The sequence below is a fragment of the Haplochromis burtoni genome, unplaced genomic scaffold (genome assembly GCF_018398535.1).
Source record: "Haplochromis burtoni strain Fernald_Lab_line unplaced genomic scaffold, NCSU_Asbu1 Contig_64, whole genome shotgun sequence".
NCBI classification, from domain to species: Eukaryota; Metazoa; Chordata; class Actinopteri; order Cichliformes; family Cichlidae; genus Haplochromis; species Haplochromis burtoni.
In genome coordinates this window covers 675,945-691,591 of record NW_024582425.1, presented here as the reverse complement: position 1 = coordinate 691,591, position 15,647 = coordinate 675,945, and the positions used below count along the sequence as shown (strand labels likewise).

At 38.1% G+C, this 15,647-nt stretch overlaps 1 protein-coding gene across 1 annotated transcript; it reads left to right on the top strand.

Moving 5' to 3' along the window:
• Positions 1–2,412: 2,412 nt before the first annotated feature.
• Positions 2,413–15,083, top strand: LOC102293369 (putative ferric-chelate reductase 1; the record flags this gene model as incomplete). Its single annotated transcript, XM_005923667.3, is given in 13 exon segments — positions 2,413–2,797; positions 5,918–6,054; positions 8,503–8,600; positions 8,871–9,015; positions 9,646–9,849; positions 10,138–10,239; positions 10,393–10,537; positions 11,275–11,382; positions 12,067–12,182; positions 12,457–12,543; positions 14,074–14,165; positions 14,770–14,828; positions 14,946–15,083. Coding segments are annotated over 13 exon segments (1,618 nt in total), but the record flags the coding sequence as incomplete, so codon positions are not given.
• Between the last annotated feature and the right edge of the window lie 564 nt (positions 15,084–15,647).

Below are 15,647 nucleotides of genomic sequence, written 5' to 3'. Positions count from 1 at the left end.
TGGCCATCCAGTGGGTAGTTGACTCCCTTTGTGATTATCTCCTGGGGCATCCATTCACCCTCTGTTCAGCTCATGCACGGCTGAAAGATGCCAAGACCCAGAACACCCACTGGTGTCTGGCTCTCCAGTCTTTTAAGTGCAACGTGGTGCAGATGGTCGCAGCTAGACCTAGAATAGGAAGGGAGCTGAGACCACATGGTTCTGCGTGAGCAGTAACCTGCAGTGAGAGACAGTCGGTGATTACAGCCTGGAAAGGCTGAAATTGGAATATACTATTATATATACTACTATATACTACTATAACTATGCATAATTTTTCCGAGATTTCTGTTGGGACATGATCATCTGAGCTCCTCACACCACCAAACCCACCGTCCCCTCCCCACCTACTGCCCCCCCTTCAATTCCTCACATTTTCTATTTTTATTTCTCTCGAGTCTTGCTCTTAGAAATATTAAATGAATGTACGATATCATTATTGGATATGGATTTGTGACTCGAGTATATGGATACTAGATTTAAAAAGGGAAATTGTACACTTAATTAAACTAAAAACATGAGTTCTGCAAGAAAACCTGACAAGATGGAATTTAAAAAGTATTTTTTCCGGTTTCAGTGAGTAAAAATCTATAAAAGAAAAACAGTCGAAAGATCCTATGCAGTGTTTTGGTTGCAGAACTGTGTAACTGACATCTGCTAATTCATGAAACATGAAAAGGCAAGTTTCTCCTGTAGGCCATTGCACACACAGTGACAGTTAAGAAAACAACTGTAAGAACACAAGCAAAGTGAAAACATTGTTCAAGCATGTTCAGTCAAAACCTTTTGACCCTTTTAACTCCACTGGCATCACCTCTCCTTAGCTCGGTATTCCCATGTAGAGAGTGAGGAGGTGAGAAATATATCAGCTATCAACTCTGGTTTTAGACTAACATATTCAAACCTATTCCTCGTGATTCCTTGTAGGAAATAAAAAACTTTCAACAATAAAACTGAAGGTATAAAAATACATTTTTAAATTAAATTTGTTCTTATCTTCACTAGAAAAAATCCTTTTTGCTCTACATCCATATGTCCATATGAACAGAATCAACCTTTTGGGATTTCCTTTCCTGTGCGACTCAGCGTGCATCAAGTCATATGCTGTTAAAAGTTTACTGAAAAATATACACCCTAAACCAGGTCTGCCATCAGGATTACATGACAATAAAGTGTGAAAGATGAGGGAAAAGGAATATGAAAATACAGTTGTAACCAAAAAACAGACACTTGTTGTTACTGCTGAGTAAATTTTATTGTGGATCTTTCCTGAAAATCAGGTTTAGAAGTTCTGCTGAGTCACGGTGAAGTCAGTAGCATTGTTGGCCCTTTCATCTCCGGTGAAACCTATCCAATAACTGTGTCATTTACGGTCTGTGTTTTTCCACTCACTGCAGTAATGGATTACCTATAACATAATAATTTAATTGCAATGTAACTTCTGGTGTGTACTGGTCTGCTGGGGCTACTGCTCAAAGACATGCAACTCACCACCCTGGGCTGAGCCCTTGTCTCTACAGGGAAAAACTGATATGTTTACCACATAAACAGGTTCTCAGCTGTTTTGGGGCTGAATCTTTTTCGATTTTTCCAGCCTATCCCCAGCAAACTTTTGTTTGTTTGGTTTGTTCTGCACACTGCCAAACAGTTCATTCAAAAATGAATATTTAAGTCAGTACAAGGTTTTTTTTTCCTTATTTAGAAAAAATAACGTTTATCAAGTTGCCATAGGGTGATTATGACTATTCGCAAGTCCATTTCCCGTTGCTTAATGCCTTTTAAATCAGAAAAAAACCATTTTGATGGTTTGCTTAGCAAAGAAAAGAATCTCTACTGAAGTTTATTAGAAACTATTATGCATGTCATATACTGTGACATTGACATTTATCCCCCGCTCTCGCTCTTTCTTTGCTGAGTTAATGAAGCTCACCTAGCAGTCTTTCTTTCTAATCTTTGTGACATCAATCATATTGAGGAGAAAGAAGAGGACGATAGACTATTTATTATTTATCTGCTATTTGGATCTTGTTATATTCTGGTCTCATTCACATCTTGTAAACAATAATTCACATTATTACAGATCTCGGCGTTTAAGTGGGTTTTTCTATTCAATTCAATTTAATTTTAGTTATATAGCGCCAAATCACAACAGCAGTCGCCTCCAGGTGCTTTATATTGTAGATCGTACAATAATAGATACAGAGGAAAACCCAACAATCTTATGAACATATACTGGTCTTCCCAATTCACACCCCAAAAAACAATTCCATTTTCCTTTACACACGCGTGTGCTCTGGTTTGTAAAAATAGGAATCCCGTCTCCTCCTCCGCCTGAACACAGTAAGTCACCTTTGGAAACTCCATGGTCACGTGACGTGGGTGTATTTAATCACGGAATTTCAAAACATCTACCGTTTCTAAACTCGACATGCTGTCGAAACAGAAGTATCGAGCGTCGCACCCAGATTCACCTGCAGTGCTCCACCCTGCTCGTCGGTAGTACTGTGATACTCTGTTTTGCAGTTTTTCTTGACTACAGAGAGGAGTCGACTGGAAAATACTTTTGTTGCAATGGCTCTTCCTGTGTTGCTGCTGCTGTGCACTGCTCCGCTGGTCCGGGGCCACGGCTCAGGTGTGGTTATAGACAGCTGTGAAGACATGGAACTCCACCACTCTGGGCTGAGCCCACAGACTGCACCGTCACCCTTCACTGTCACTACAGAGCAAAGGCGCTACGGACTCGGAGAGGATGTCATAGGTAAGTAAACATGAGTGAGAGAAAGCTCGACGGCCGTTGGTATGTCACTCGATTCAGTGGTTTATAAGGAAATTAATTATTGGTGAAATTTGTAGTGTGTTTTGGAGGTGATTTTGTAGGAGATGGCAAACCAGCGTGTGAAATATGATAAGATAAGATAAGATAAAACTTTATTAATCCCTCGGGTGGGTTCCTCTGGGAAATTCGGTTTCCAAAAGCACAGCACCGACAGAAGTTACAGTTACAGAATATTATACACACACACACACACACACACATATATATATATATAAATATATCCAGCTATATTATCTATATATAATATATATATATATATATATATATATATATATATATATAATTTATATATATATATATATATATATATATATGCACACATATATATATATATATGACATATTATATATACACACATACATATACATACAGATAATATATAAACATAAAATTCGAAGGGATAAATAGAAAATAGGAATAAAAATACAAGTTACAATTTGGGATGTTTTTTGGAGATTAGCTTGTAATATAGTACAACTTTGTTTTGTGATCATCACATGACTGAAAACTGTCTGACTCTGAATAAAATGCAAACTGTTAATTGGGAGTTTGTTCTAGTTTATAGTAATAATACAATACAGATGACTTGTACTTTAAGGTATTTCTTCAGCAGTGTAAAACAGAATTGTTTTTTAGCTGGTGAGAATAAAAACTCAGTGGACCCTTTCTTTGGTCAGATTCCACCTCTTAACCAAAAAGAGTTGACAGTATTGTATCTCCTGGATGAGGGTGGGTGTGTGTGTGTGTGCGTGTTTCCGTTGACTAGGTTGGCTAGTGAATGAGTTTTACACTTAAATAAATTTTAAATTATATATTTAAAGTATTAATCTAATTTAAAAATGTATTATTTGTCTTTAAATCAGAAATTTTATGAAAGCATTGTGATAAGTATGGTTTGTGGCTTGGCTGCAGAGGAGGGCTGGAACAGCAGGTTCAGGGCATCTTGACAGGGGGAGGTTGGCAAAACAATATGCTTTCTCTATTTTAGTAACCGCTTGTACCGACATCATGCTGCTGAAGTGGGAAATGAAGCACAAGCATAAACAACATATACCCGAGTTGTGTTGGGTCCTTTCGTGTCATGGTCCTGAGTGTGGTGACCCAGTTTTTGTGTTTTGTGCTCGCCTCTGTCAGTGCGCCCCAGGGCAGCTGTGGCTACAATGTAGCTGCCATCACCAGTGTGTGAATGGTTGGATGACTGAATGTAGTGTAAAGCGCTTTGGGGTCCCTAGGGACTAAGTAAAGCAATATACAAATACAGGCCATTTATCATTTTGATTATTGATATTATTTTTATTATGTTTGATTACTCCCAGCTGTGCTCTCCTTCTGTGTGTCATTCCCTTGTTTCTCCCTTGTGTATGTAAGCCCTGTGTTTTCCTCTGCCTCTTGTCATGTTGTCCCAGTGTTTCTGGTTTCCATTGTTCCTATAGTCTTTCTGTTTCTAGTTATCCAGTGTTTAGTTCTTAGTTTCCATGTTCAGGGTTTTGGCTTGTTTATGATGAGTTTATTTTATGGAGTATTTTTCCCAGCATATAAAGCTGCTGCTTTAAGTTTCCTTTTCCGTGTACGAGTCCTGCATTTGGGTCCTTCATCCTGCCTGCCACACAGCCACACATGACATTTTGGATCATGTTGGAGCCCTAACCTGTGCAACCAACTGAGGCGCTTGGTCAGATTGTGATGCAGCTGGTGGCGACGCAACAGGAGCAGGCAGCAGTGCATCGCAAATGACTGGTGATGCTGCAGCCCCAAGTCGAACATCAGACAGAGGTGTTGGAAAACTCCCCCGCCATTTCCCCCATGACGCTTACCGGATGGTGGAGAAGGAACACCCCTAGGGTGTTTCTAGGGGTCTTTGTGGCTACAGAGGAGGCGTGCCGGTGGCTGGGTAAAGAGCGAACCCTCCGCTTGTTGCCGCTGCTCTCAGGGAAGGCCCAAGCTGTTGCTGTGAGCCTTCCCGCCACAGCGATGACAAATGATGTGATGGCTTGGCCTCCCAAAGATCATTGGCACTGCTTCTGGCATGTGGAGAAGCAACTGGCAAAGTGACTTCATGATGCCGCAGTCAGGTGGTTGCAGCCGTGGCTCTTCTGTAACTGGCCGGCGAGCCTCAATATTGTGGTGACATCGGCGCCACCCTTCCCCTGGTATAAGAGAGACATACTGGGTTCTGGTAAGGTACCAAGGGTGTACACGCCAGGTGCTGGTGGACCAAAGCATAGACAACATGTGCTGAGTCATGTCGGGTCCTCTCACAGTCTTAGTCGCGCCAGCTTTCTGGAGGTGTAAGTGTGATAGAAAGCGAAATGGCTGCCATTTAGCCCCAAGCAAGCTGCCTGATTTAAGCATTGTACCAGTCTAAGTTAACAGTTCATCAGTATATTTTAATGAAACTTTCGTAACTTACGGTAGATGTTTTTCTGTGTAAAACAAATGGCAGTGGATAAAGCAGCTACAAAGTTCACCTTTTTCCCCACGTTGGTGCTTGTTAAACAGGGAGACTGAAGGACTCGAGTAAAGGTTTTAATGGTGGTTACATTTCGAAGTGCTGCTGTTTTGGGCGCTAGAAAAATGTTTTCTTTGACTCCACATGAACCTCTTTGCTCTTTGTGTTGTGTGTAGACTGACTCGGGCTCCATGTTAAACTGTGATAACATCATTGTCACTGCGGCTGTTGTGTTATCAGTTTTTTTTGTGTAAACAGAGGCTGCTTGGGCTTAAGGCTGTCATGACTGTTATGCACAGCCGTGCTCCTAGAAACATTTCTATTGTAAATATGTTTTAGCCGCAGATGTGGGTGACACGCTTGCATTTACATGTTGACAACTGAGCTCTCCAGTCATGCATTAAATGAAGCATCAACTCCTCCTAAAATCTTTGATAATTCTTTTTTCTTTCTCTTTTTTTGAAATAATAAAGGTATTTGAGTAAGTTGATCGTTGCAGCCCTAAAAGTGACTAAGGTTATTTTTCAAAAATCTTATTGTCAAAGAATAACACCAGTTTCATTCTTCTTCATTTTTGTTTTTCTGATTCCAAGTTGAGCTGCAGGGTCCAGCCTCTACACCATTTACTGGTTTCCTATTGCAGGCTAGAGAACTGGGAAGCAAGAGTCCTGTGGGTTCCTTTGCCATACCAGAAGGGGCTGCTCAACTCCTCACCTGCAGCCAGAGAGCTGTGAGTATTCTGGAAGTTAATTTGAGCAGCATGTTTATGTACTGGAACTTAAGTCTGCTATCAGTTTGATGCCAAAGTTTTTGCTGTCATTCTTTTTTTTTAATATATTTATTTTTAAGTTTTCAGTCCCAGTTCCATTTACCGGTATATGCGTTTTTAATTTTAGTTGTTGGATGGTAGTTAAGCTTTAATACTTGAGTTTTATTAATGTTAATTTTATATCCTGAAAGAAAACCATAGTCGTCTAACAATCTCATCACATTTGAAAGTGATTCAGTTGGATTAGTCAAGAAAATCAATATATCATCAGCAAATAGGGCAACCCATGGGGGACCCCTGTTATTTCTACGCTTTGTCTTATATATTGACAAATAGAGAAAACAGAAGTGCGGAAGCTCCACATCCTCGATGGGTTCCTCTTTCTAGACTGTTCTAGACTGTTCTTTCTGCCTGTTGTTTTCTTAACCTTATGACAGAAGTTTTAATGCTTTTCCTCCTGTATCATAGTACCGTTGTTTTGTAAGCAGAAGGTTCTTTTGAACCTCTTCTATATTTATCGCATCTGTCTCCCTCCGTACTTCCTTTATTTTTGTCCTGACTGAGTTACATAGTGAAACTGAGTGTTCTTTCACTAGTTTTATAAATGTACTTTCTAGCTCTTATAGTTTTTTGCTTTCTGCACTTCTTTAGCACAGAGGAGATGGCTATGATCTTACCACGAACTACTGCTTTTAAAGTGGATGATCTGATATCTTCGTGTTGGTGTTGTTCCCACATCATCATAATAAATGTTGTTCAAGGTTCAACATTGCAAGTGATCGATCACCTTGTTGTGACGTAATACTTTTGCAAGCCAAGTGAGTCATTCATTTATGAAATTCCAATGTTGCAAGGACAATATGTATAATACTTACCGTTTATTAAAGAACAGTATCCTGAAATGCAAAGAATTCAGAATTTTGCTGGATCGGCAGACAGAGGCGGTTTCTCGCAAGTTAAGTACTTTTTTTTTTTTTTACGGCGTTTTTTTCCAAAGTTGCAAAAGTATGGCGTCACAACAATGTGATTGGTCATGATGATGTGGGAACAACACCAACACAAAGATATCAGATCATGCTTTTAAAGCATCCCATAGTGTTACTTTTGAAACCTCACCATTATCATTATATTCTAAATAAGATTGAATTTCTAATTTCAAAATGTCTTTAACTTCAGTTGTATTCAGAATGTTTGTATTTATCCTCCAGATGGTAGATTTTGTTTCATTGTTTATATTAAGTGTCAAATACACAGGCTCATGAGCTGAAATGGTACAGGTATCGATGACACATTAAAACAATAACCTGTACCTGTTGCTTTTAAACATCAGGAAAAAATCAATTCGGGAGTAAACATTGTGTGCTGAGGAATAGTGGGTATAATCCCGTACAGTAAGGTTATGTTCCCTGCACATATCTCTGTTTCAAATCTCCATATTTTGTCTCCTTCTTCTGTCTTTGTTTCTGTCTTCATTTATTTTTTTGTGCTATTTGTATTTATATGTTCTATTTCTATTGTATATATTAGTCGGCATCTATGGGTGGACAACAAAAAAAGAATTTCATTGCACGGAGAAATGCCTTTTCTTGTGTGACACATGACAGTAACATCTTGAATCTCCATATATCCACTATTCCAAGCTCTTTCATGTAATTCTTAACCTTTTTACTAATGCTTTTAGTATTTGTCCTCCCATTAGAACTATCCATTTTAGGATCCAGTCTTATGTTAAAATCACCCCCACATATTGGGCTTTGGGTTGTGAATAGCTCAAGTATCTGTTAGTAAAATCCCCAGTTGCTACCTGGAGGCATATAAACATTTAGCAGACTAACTAAGACTCCATCTATTTTAACCCTTAACCATAGTGTATCTTCCCTCCTTATCTTTGTGGTCGGAAATGAAATCAAAATTAACTTTATTGGAAAGCAAAATTGCTACCCCTCTACGCGAGGAAAAATATACCTTGGAGTGTCCCATTCTGTTTAATTTTGTATGTTCACTATCAGTGAGATGAGATTCCTGTATATATGCTATCTGAACCTTAGTCTTTGTCAATTGCAATAGCATGTTTGCTGTTTTAATTGGATTAATTATGCCATTTATATTCAAAGAGACAAAAATTATAGGCCTACTAGACATCTGACTGTATTACAACCACAAAATCTCTGGTACTCTTCCCTTTTCTGCTCAGAGCAGCAATGTATAACAACATACAACAAAACACCTAACAAATGTGGCTGAGTATAGAAAATGTGCAGCATTGTGCAGGAGAGAACATATGACTTACGTGTCCTATATACAGTGTCATTAGTTTTTGTGACAAGTTAATTAAAACTATGCAGCAAGGTATATTGTGTTTGGCATGTCACTTGCACTCTCTCTCCCTTTATGCAAATGTGTGTCCAGAACTCGGCTGTGTCCCACACATCAGGCTTTAATAGCAGCTACGTTCAGGTGACATGGAGATCAGAACCATCAAGAGACATCAAAGCTGTTCATTTCTGGTAAATGGTCTATTAATTACATTTTATTTACCAAATCATAACAACAGTTGCCTCAGGTGCTTTATATTGTAAGGTAAAGACCCTACAATCATACAGAGAAAACCCCAACAATCATCACTACTATTAGCAAGATCTTTGGCAACAGTGGAAAGGAAAAACTCCATTTTAACAAGAATAATTTCATTGTCTGCCTTGCTCAAATTAGCAAAGCACTTTCATAAAGCTCAGGTGTTTAGACCCCAGTTCACACTGGTTTTGGTGTCGCTGCAGTGCATCCTTTGTGCAGAATTCTACAACATTTTGGATCAATGTGACGAGCCCTGTCCTGACCTTCACTAACGGCAGAGCTGCTAGATCTGCAGGTGCCCTCACTACATCCACTGACAATGGCAGTTTACAACCTGGATCACTTGTTGTAAGTAACAATGTCTGTTTTGAACATAGTTTGGTTGGCAGTTTCATCCTACAAATGGACTGATTTATTATCTGTTGGCTTAGAGGCTGATGGAAGTCTACCATCTTCTGTATTCTGCAACTCCTCTGGGACTGAGCAGCTCAGAAAATAGAGCAGGTTGTCTGCTTAGGTTTTGGTGGTTCACTCACCAGTTTCTCGAGTCTGTACGTCACAGTGCATGTGTGTGAATGGTTATAAGGACCAGTTTATTAACTACAGTGGTCTCAAACTTAAATGAGCTGTGGGCCACTGCTGACACTGTCATCTCATGTGAGGGCCAATTTAGTGTTCAAGTAGCACAAAAACAAACAAACAAACAAGAAAATGCCCACAAATATTTCCGAAAATGTAGCATTTTGTTTTTAAAATTTCCAATATTGTATAACAAGACAAAACTGCAAATGTGAATGCATTTTTTTCTCACTTTTACCAAACTGAAGCCTTTCATTGAACTACCAAATAAACAAATTGGTACTCTCTTTCTGGCCACACGCCAGATTTGGTGATTTGGTGCCGTATAAATAAAAAAAATAAGATTACACAGTATATTCAAAATGATGATGCCAAAGTTTTCTCTTCCTGTGTGTGCAGAAATCAGCTGGACCCATCTCTAGTGCTGACTGTGGGGTCACCAAGGTGTGCTTCAGTCAGCCTTCAAACTGTGACCCAGCAGTCAGTGCTAGCTGTTATTTCATGTCAGCCAAGATGTTAGCCGGTGGTGAAGCTGTCCACTTTGAGATGACTGGTCCTTATGAAGGATATATTGCTTTTGGATTCTCTGATGATCAAAGAATGGTAATATTAAGACAAAATTATCAGTCCCTTGAAATTAAAGTTAGGTTTTTGTTTATTTGTTTGTTTTTTAAGCAATAACAGCAATAAGCCTCTCGGTGTATTTGTATTTAAGAGCACCTGTTGGTGAAAAGCTGCTGTATCGCAGTCATTGTTCACTTGCCTCCAATTTGCATATTTCCTATAGGACTAATAAAATATTCTGATGATTCCCACCAATTTTGTGAGCAATGCTAAATCATTCACAACTTGTAAAACATGCTAATTCATTCCAAATTTGTCTTTCCCCAGGGAAATGATGACATTTACGTTTGTGTTATGAAAAGCAATGGACAAGTTGAGGTGGAACATATGTATTCAACGGGACGATCAAAGCCACAAGTTCTTCCTCTGGTACTACATTTTTTTGTGATAGCAGCGATTTATACAAGGCTAGAATGTTTCCATTCAGTTCTGTGGAAAAAGTAAACTGCATGTGTATTTTTTGTGAATTCCATCTTACTCCATAAATTACATCTGAGATTTATGTGTGTTTGTTTCCAACAGGGGAATGTTTATAATAGAACAACGTCATTGCAGAACAGTGTCATCAGTTGTGTCTTTACTACCACAAACACAATTTCTATTGAGGGGACTTCTGGTTTCAACCAGTCTTACTACCTCTTGTTTTCCTATGGACCCAGCAACAATGGTAACATAATTTGATGTGTCAGATGGTTTGTTACACCAAACAAGTCAGTCTTTTACACTGTTTGGAAAGGTCTCTTTCAAATGATACTTTGCAGGTGATCTAATAAGCACGTGTTTTTTATTGTTTACAATTGTACTCCAGTAAATACTTTTACTTGGAACGGTTATGCAGGGCCTTTGACTGTGGTTCCTTTTCCAATAATGTAAAAAGTGTCAAATGAGTTCACTTTTAATACCTCTGTCTCTACCAGTTTATGAAAATGAAACTTGTTTCATAGGCATGCAAAGCTTAGTCTTTTTCCTTAAAAGGAATCCTAACCCAGCTTGTATCTAAATAGTAGATTACAAACTTGCACCTACTCATGCATTAGCTATTAGCTGAATGTATTATATGCACATAAAGCTGATGCCTTTTGGCCATATTCACTCTCACCTTTTTTTTTTTTTTTTTTTTTTTATTCCAACCAATGGGGTTTTTTTTTCTAGGCATGTTACACTTTTTCTTTTTCACATCAAGTTCAATGTCAGACTATTTCCTTTTATGTATTATTCACTCATGAATCCCACTTTCAATTTATGCCACCACAAGAGAGAGATTGGTTGTGGTATGTGGAAACGTATTCATAGCTTATTCTGTGAAATTTAAATGTTGGTATGGTTAAATGTTATCCTGTGTGACACTCACACATGCATACACATATACAAGTGTCTGTAAACTTTGATATATCTTTCCTACAGGATCAATAAGAATCCATATGGGTACCTTCACCAGCAATAAAAGGATCAATATTAATAATCCCCTTGTTGTTGACAAAGATGATGTTCCTGATATCATCAAAGCTCATGGTAAGACCTTGCACAAAGTGATACGTGTAAAATAAAAATGTTTTTTAGTCCAAAATAATCTCAGCAAAGTCCTTTGTCATTTTTTGCTAAGCTGTTCACAGCTAAATGATTTGAAAGTCCTTGGAAGATAAATGCTACCAGGAACGTCATTTCATTTGTACTTTTAGCACGATTAAAGTGTTTAATCTATAATACTGAGTAGACTTGCAGTCCTTTGAACTGCACATGTTTCACAGACACAAGTTACACAAACAAGGAACCAAAACAGTGGATGAGGTTGGACACATTAGATGGGTGGTCTCTTAACAATAACTGTCCTTTTTCATGAGACAAGGATATGCAAAACAATAATTTATAACAATCTTCAGATGTTTGAAAACTAATAGAATTTTGAAGATGTGAAAAACATTTCTGTGCCGCTTTTCTGCTAATGGTATACCTGTAATTATGGCAATGGACTCAGTTTCTTGGCCCAAGGTTGCTGTTTGGCTGCTCACTGTCATATTACCTTTGCTCTGTTGACTCATTAGTTTAAATCCAGAATTTGATGACTACTGTCAAATGTTTCTGCTCTAAATTTTTAGTCAGTTGACAGACCACATGTTTACTCCAGGGGAAGAAATTCATCTTAACTCCTAAAACAAAGAGAAGTGGAGAGAATTTCAATATTTAACTGTGTTTCAGGATCACTCATGCTGATTGCCTGGATGACCACAGGATCACTCGGCATGATGGTTGCCCGATATCTAAAAAAAATGGCCAAGGGAAAAAAAATGTGCGACAAAGATCTCTGGTTTATGGTGAGACATCATAGACAAAACCATGTATTATCTTTTCAATGTGGAACCAAAGTTTTTGTAAACTAAACTAGGCTTGAAAATAACTTAAACTTGGTGTGTTTCCAGAATTAATTTCATGACTAAAAATATTAACTTCATAAGTAATTTCAGATATCCAATCCAATCCAAGATATAATAGACTTGTAAGACAGCTTGGTCCAAGCCTAATGTTATGTGGACAAATGTATTGGTTTAGCTGCCACAGTATCATGCTGTATTCTTTGTGTTCCTCCAGGTCCATGTTGGAGTAATGTGTCTGACGGTAGCAGCCACAATCATTGCTTTCATCCTTGTGTTCGTTCATTCTCAGGACTGGTCTGGGGTTAGTACACTGACTCTGCTAGATTCTAAGAATCTTAGTTAAGTTATGGTTTTGTACTATTCATTACAGCGACAATCAAATGATAAAACTGTGTTTCTCTGTAATAATATTTATTTTCTTATTTATTCCAACTAAATTTTATGTGTTGTTCACACAGAATTGGGGGTAATTGTTTAATACAAATTGTTGATTATATGAATGCAAATACCCTCCAAATTATGTTGCAACATTTAGATTTCATTTAATCCCAGTTTTTAAACCCTATATTTAAGTACAAATTTATTTGTATAGCACTTTTCAAGATCATTTCTGCAAAGTGCTTCACAATCAAAATAGTTAAGTTCAAAAGAACCCCAAACATTCCTCATTGAAGATTTAGTTGATATTGCGTGGACATCAAGAGTTTTAATTACATTAGGCACAAACAAGGACTTTGTTTTCTGTTTGAAGAAAATTATCAGCCATTCATTTTTTTTAAATAGTCCAAACAAGACCTGTTGCTTAGAAAGTGCAAAGAGTGTGTTTATACACCACTTTGCATTTAATCCTTTGTTACTCTCTGGCTCTCGTCCATAACATTTTGCATGTCGTGTCTCCCCATCACCTCCAACCAGTTGCAGCAGATGGCTGCATCACCTGAGCCTGGTTCTGCTGGAGGTTTCTAACAGAAAAGAAGGGAATATTTCCTTCCCACTATCACCAAAAGCTTGCTTCCACCAGTTGTAGTAGTGATGCAGAAACATTATGCCTTTTGACAACCAATCCACATATGAACAGGTTCAAGAAAAAATTTGAGGGATAAATGGAATCTGTGGGCTGCATCCAGTTAGTTTCACTTTAGTTTTTTATAAAACAGTCATCTCATGGTGCTTTACATTAGAAGGATGAGCCAAGGGAGTTTAATATAATTCAACTTAATATGAATGCGATAACCATACCAACCAGGTATGGACCCCTCCAACCCTTGGCTTTGGTGTGCAGAAACAACTCCCGTGTAACAGTAGGACCCTCTGGCAAAACCAGACTGAAGGAGGACGATCATCTCCAGCTTTTGGTTGTGATGTGATTGTAGAAGAGAATAGCGACACCATGTAAAACCTAAAGGACAAAATGCAAACTATGGAGATGACAAAAAGTTGGTGCATATTTATAAGCCAATATTGCAAGTCATTAAGACAAAAGGCAAGTGGAGCAGAAGTGCCCCTCATGGGAGGTACATCTAGAAATGATTAGTTCTCATGGTACTCTCAAAGGTACTTGTACTTTTCACTCTGGGGTTATTTGTGGAGGCTTTACCTTCACTTGGGTAGTAGAGCAAGTCATCTATCAAACAGAAGGTCCATAGATCAATCCTCAGCTCCTCCAGTCTGCAAGTTGCATCCACAGGCAAGATTAATATACCCCTTCAAAGTGTTTTTTTTTTTTTTCTTTTCTCTTGATATTCATTAAGCACTCTTTAGTTGTGTGTTTCAGCTCTCAGACTGATATTTATGCCCCATGATTAGCACTGTTAATGTGTTTGGTATCCAGGGAGCACATCCAGTGTTGGGGTGCCTGGTTATGATCCTCTCACTCATCCAGCCTATCGGGGCCTTGCTGCGCTGCGGACCACAACATCACCTGTATGTATCCATCTGTGTGTGTTTAATTAATATACTATATCATGCCTATACACATTTAAGAATACTCTGTTCAAATATTATTTAAAAAAAATTAAAAATGGCCTCACTTTTTTTTTTCTCTACAATTATTTAACAAATTTTGAAAACACGATAAACCAAAGGAATGGGGCAGTACATGCTTAATGACTAAATGCACTGCTCACTCGGCAAAGTGAGGTTATAAAGTTATTTGATAACCCTAAGAGTTGTTTTCATACTTCAGCCATAAAAGTTTTTAAAATTTCAAACTTTTGCAAAGTGTAGCCTGCATGTGCTTTATCAGAGCACACTTTCACACTGAAACACCAAGTAGGAAACTAATTTGCACATGACTCGTGAAAGTTATTCCTTCCTCTTAGTAATAATGGTACTTTTAATAAATATAGCCTGGTTGTAGCTTTGGAGGCCAGACTCAGTAAATGAAATATTTTTTAAGTGAAATATAGATTTAGTAAAATTGTATGTTCAGTAATGATACTTGTTTTCATAAATTGGATGCAGGAGAAATCTTAGACAAGAACTTCAGAAGCTGATGATTTTATAGTTCTTCTCTTTTCTTTGATAGGAGGTATCTGTTCAACTGGACACATTTTTTAAATGCGGTGGTAATAAAATCTATAGCTGGTAAGCTTGTGTTTTACTTCATTCTACCATCTTGCATATATGCTAACATTTTCAATAGCAGACACACTGTCACCCATGCTGCTCGTCTTAAAATGCCTGCTTCTTTGTGTCACACAGTGGCAGCCATATTTACAGGCCTGGACAGGATTGACAGTGATGATGGGTGGCTATTGAAAGTGATGGGTGGCTTCTTTGCCTGGGAAGTTCTCTTCATCATCATTTTGGAGGTCCATGATTGGGTAGTTAAACACAGAGGTAAGCCTTTTTTTTTGCATTTCAGTGATGAAGGAAAAAATCATCACTACCCATATACACTTTAATGACAAAAACCAATCTAGACCCAACAGTCCATTTGCACGGTGAAGAGCCACCTGATCAGTTCAGCAGCATTTAGCTGACTGAGCGAAGAGTATAACCCCTGTACACCTCAGAATGTGGTTGGATGGGTAAAATAAACAGCACTGTATCACAAGATTTTCTGTGTATAATACAGCAGCATCAAATATTGGTATTTATGAATTGATGAGTGAAAACGCGTAAGAATGTCTCAATGGTAGTCTGCTGGAACAAAAGCTGTTACACTTTAACTGTGCTGAAGTACAGCGACAAAGGAATCTTTATCTTTCGATTTATTAAATGCATGAAAATACTCTGGGAATACTATACACGAAGGCTCAGCTCATGCACCACCAACCTAATGTTATCAGAGAGAACTTGCATTGAATTGTCTCAACTGAGACTATCCAATTTTGGACACGTGTAGTTTGACAATGCTGTGGCTCAATGTGTGGCTCAGTCACACAAATTATTAAAAAAAAA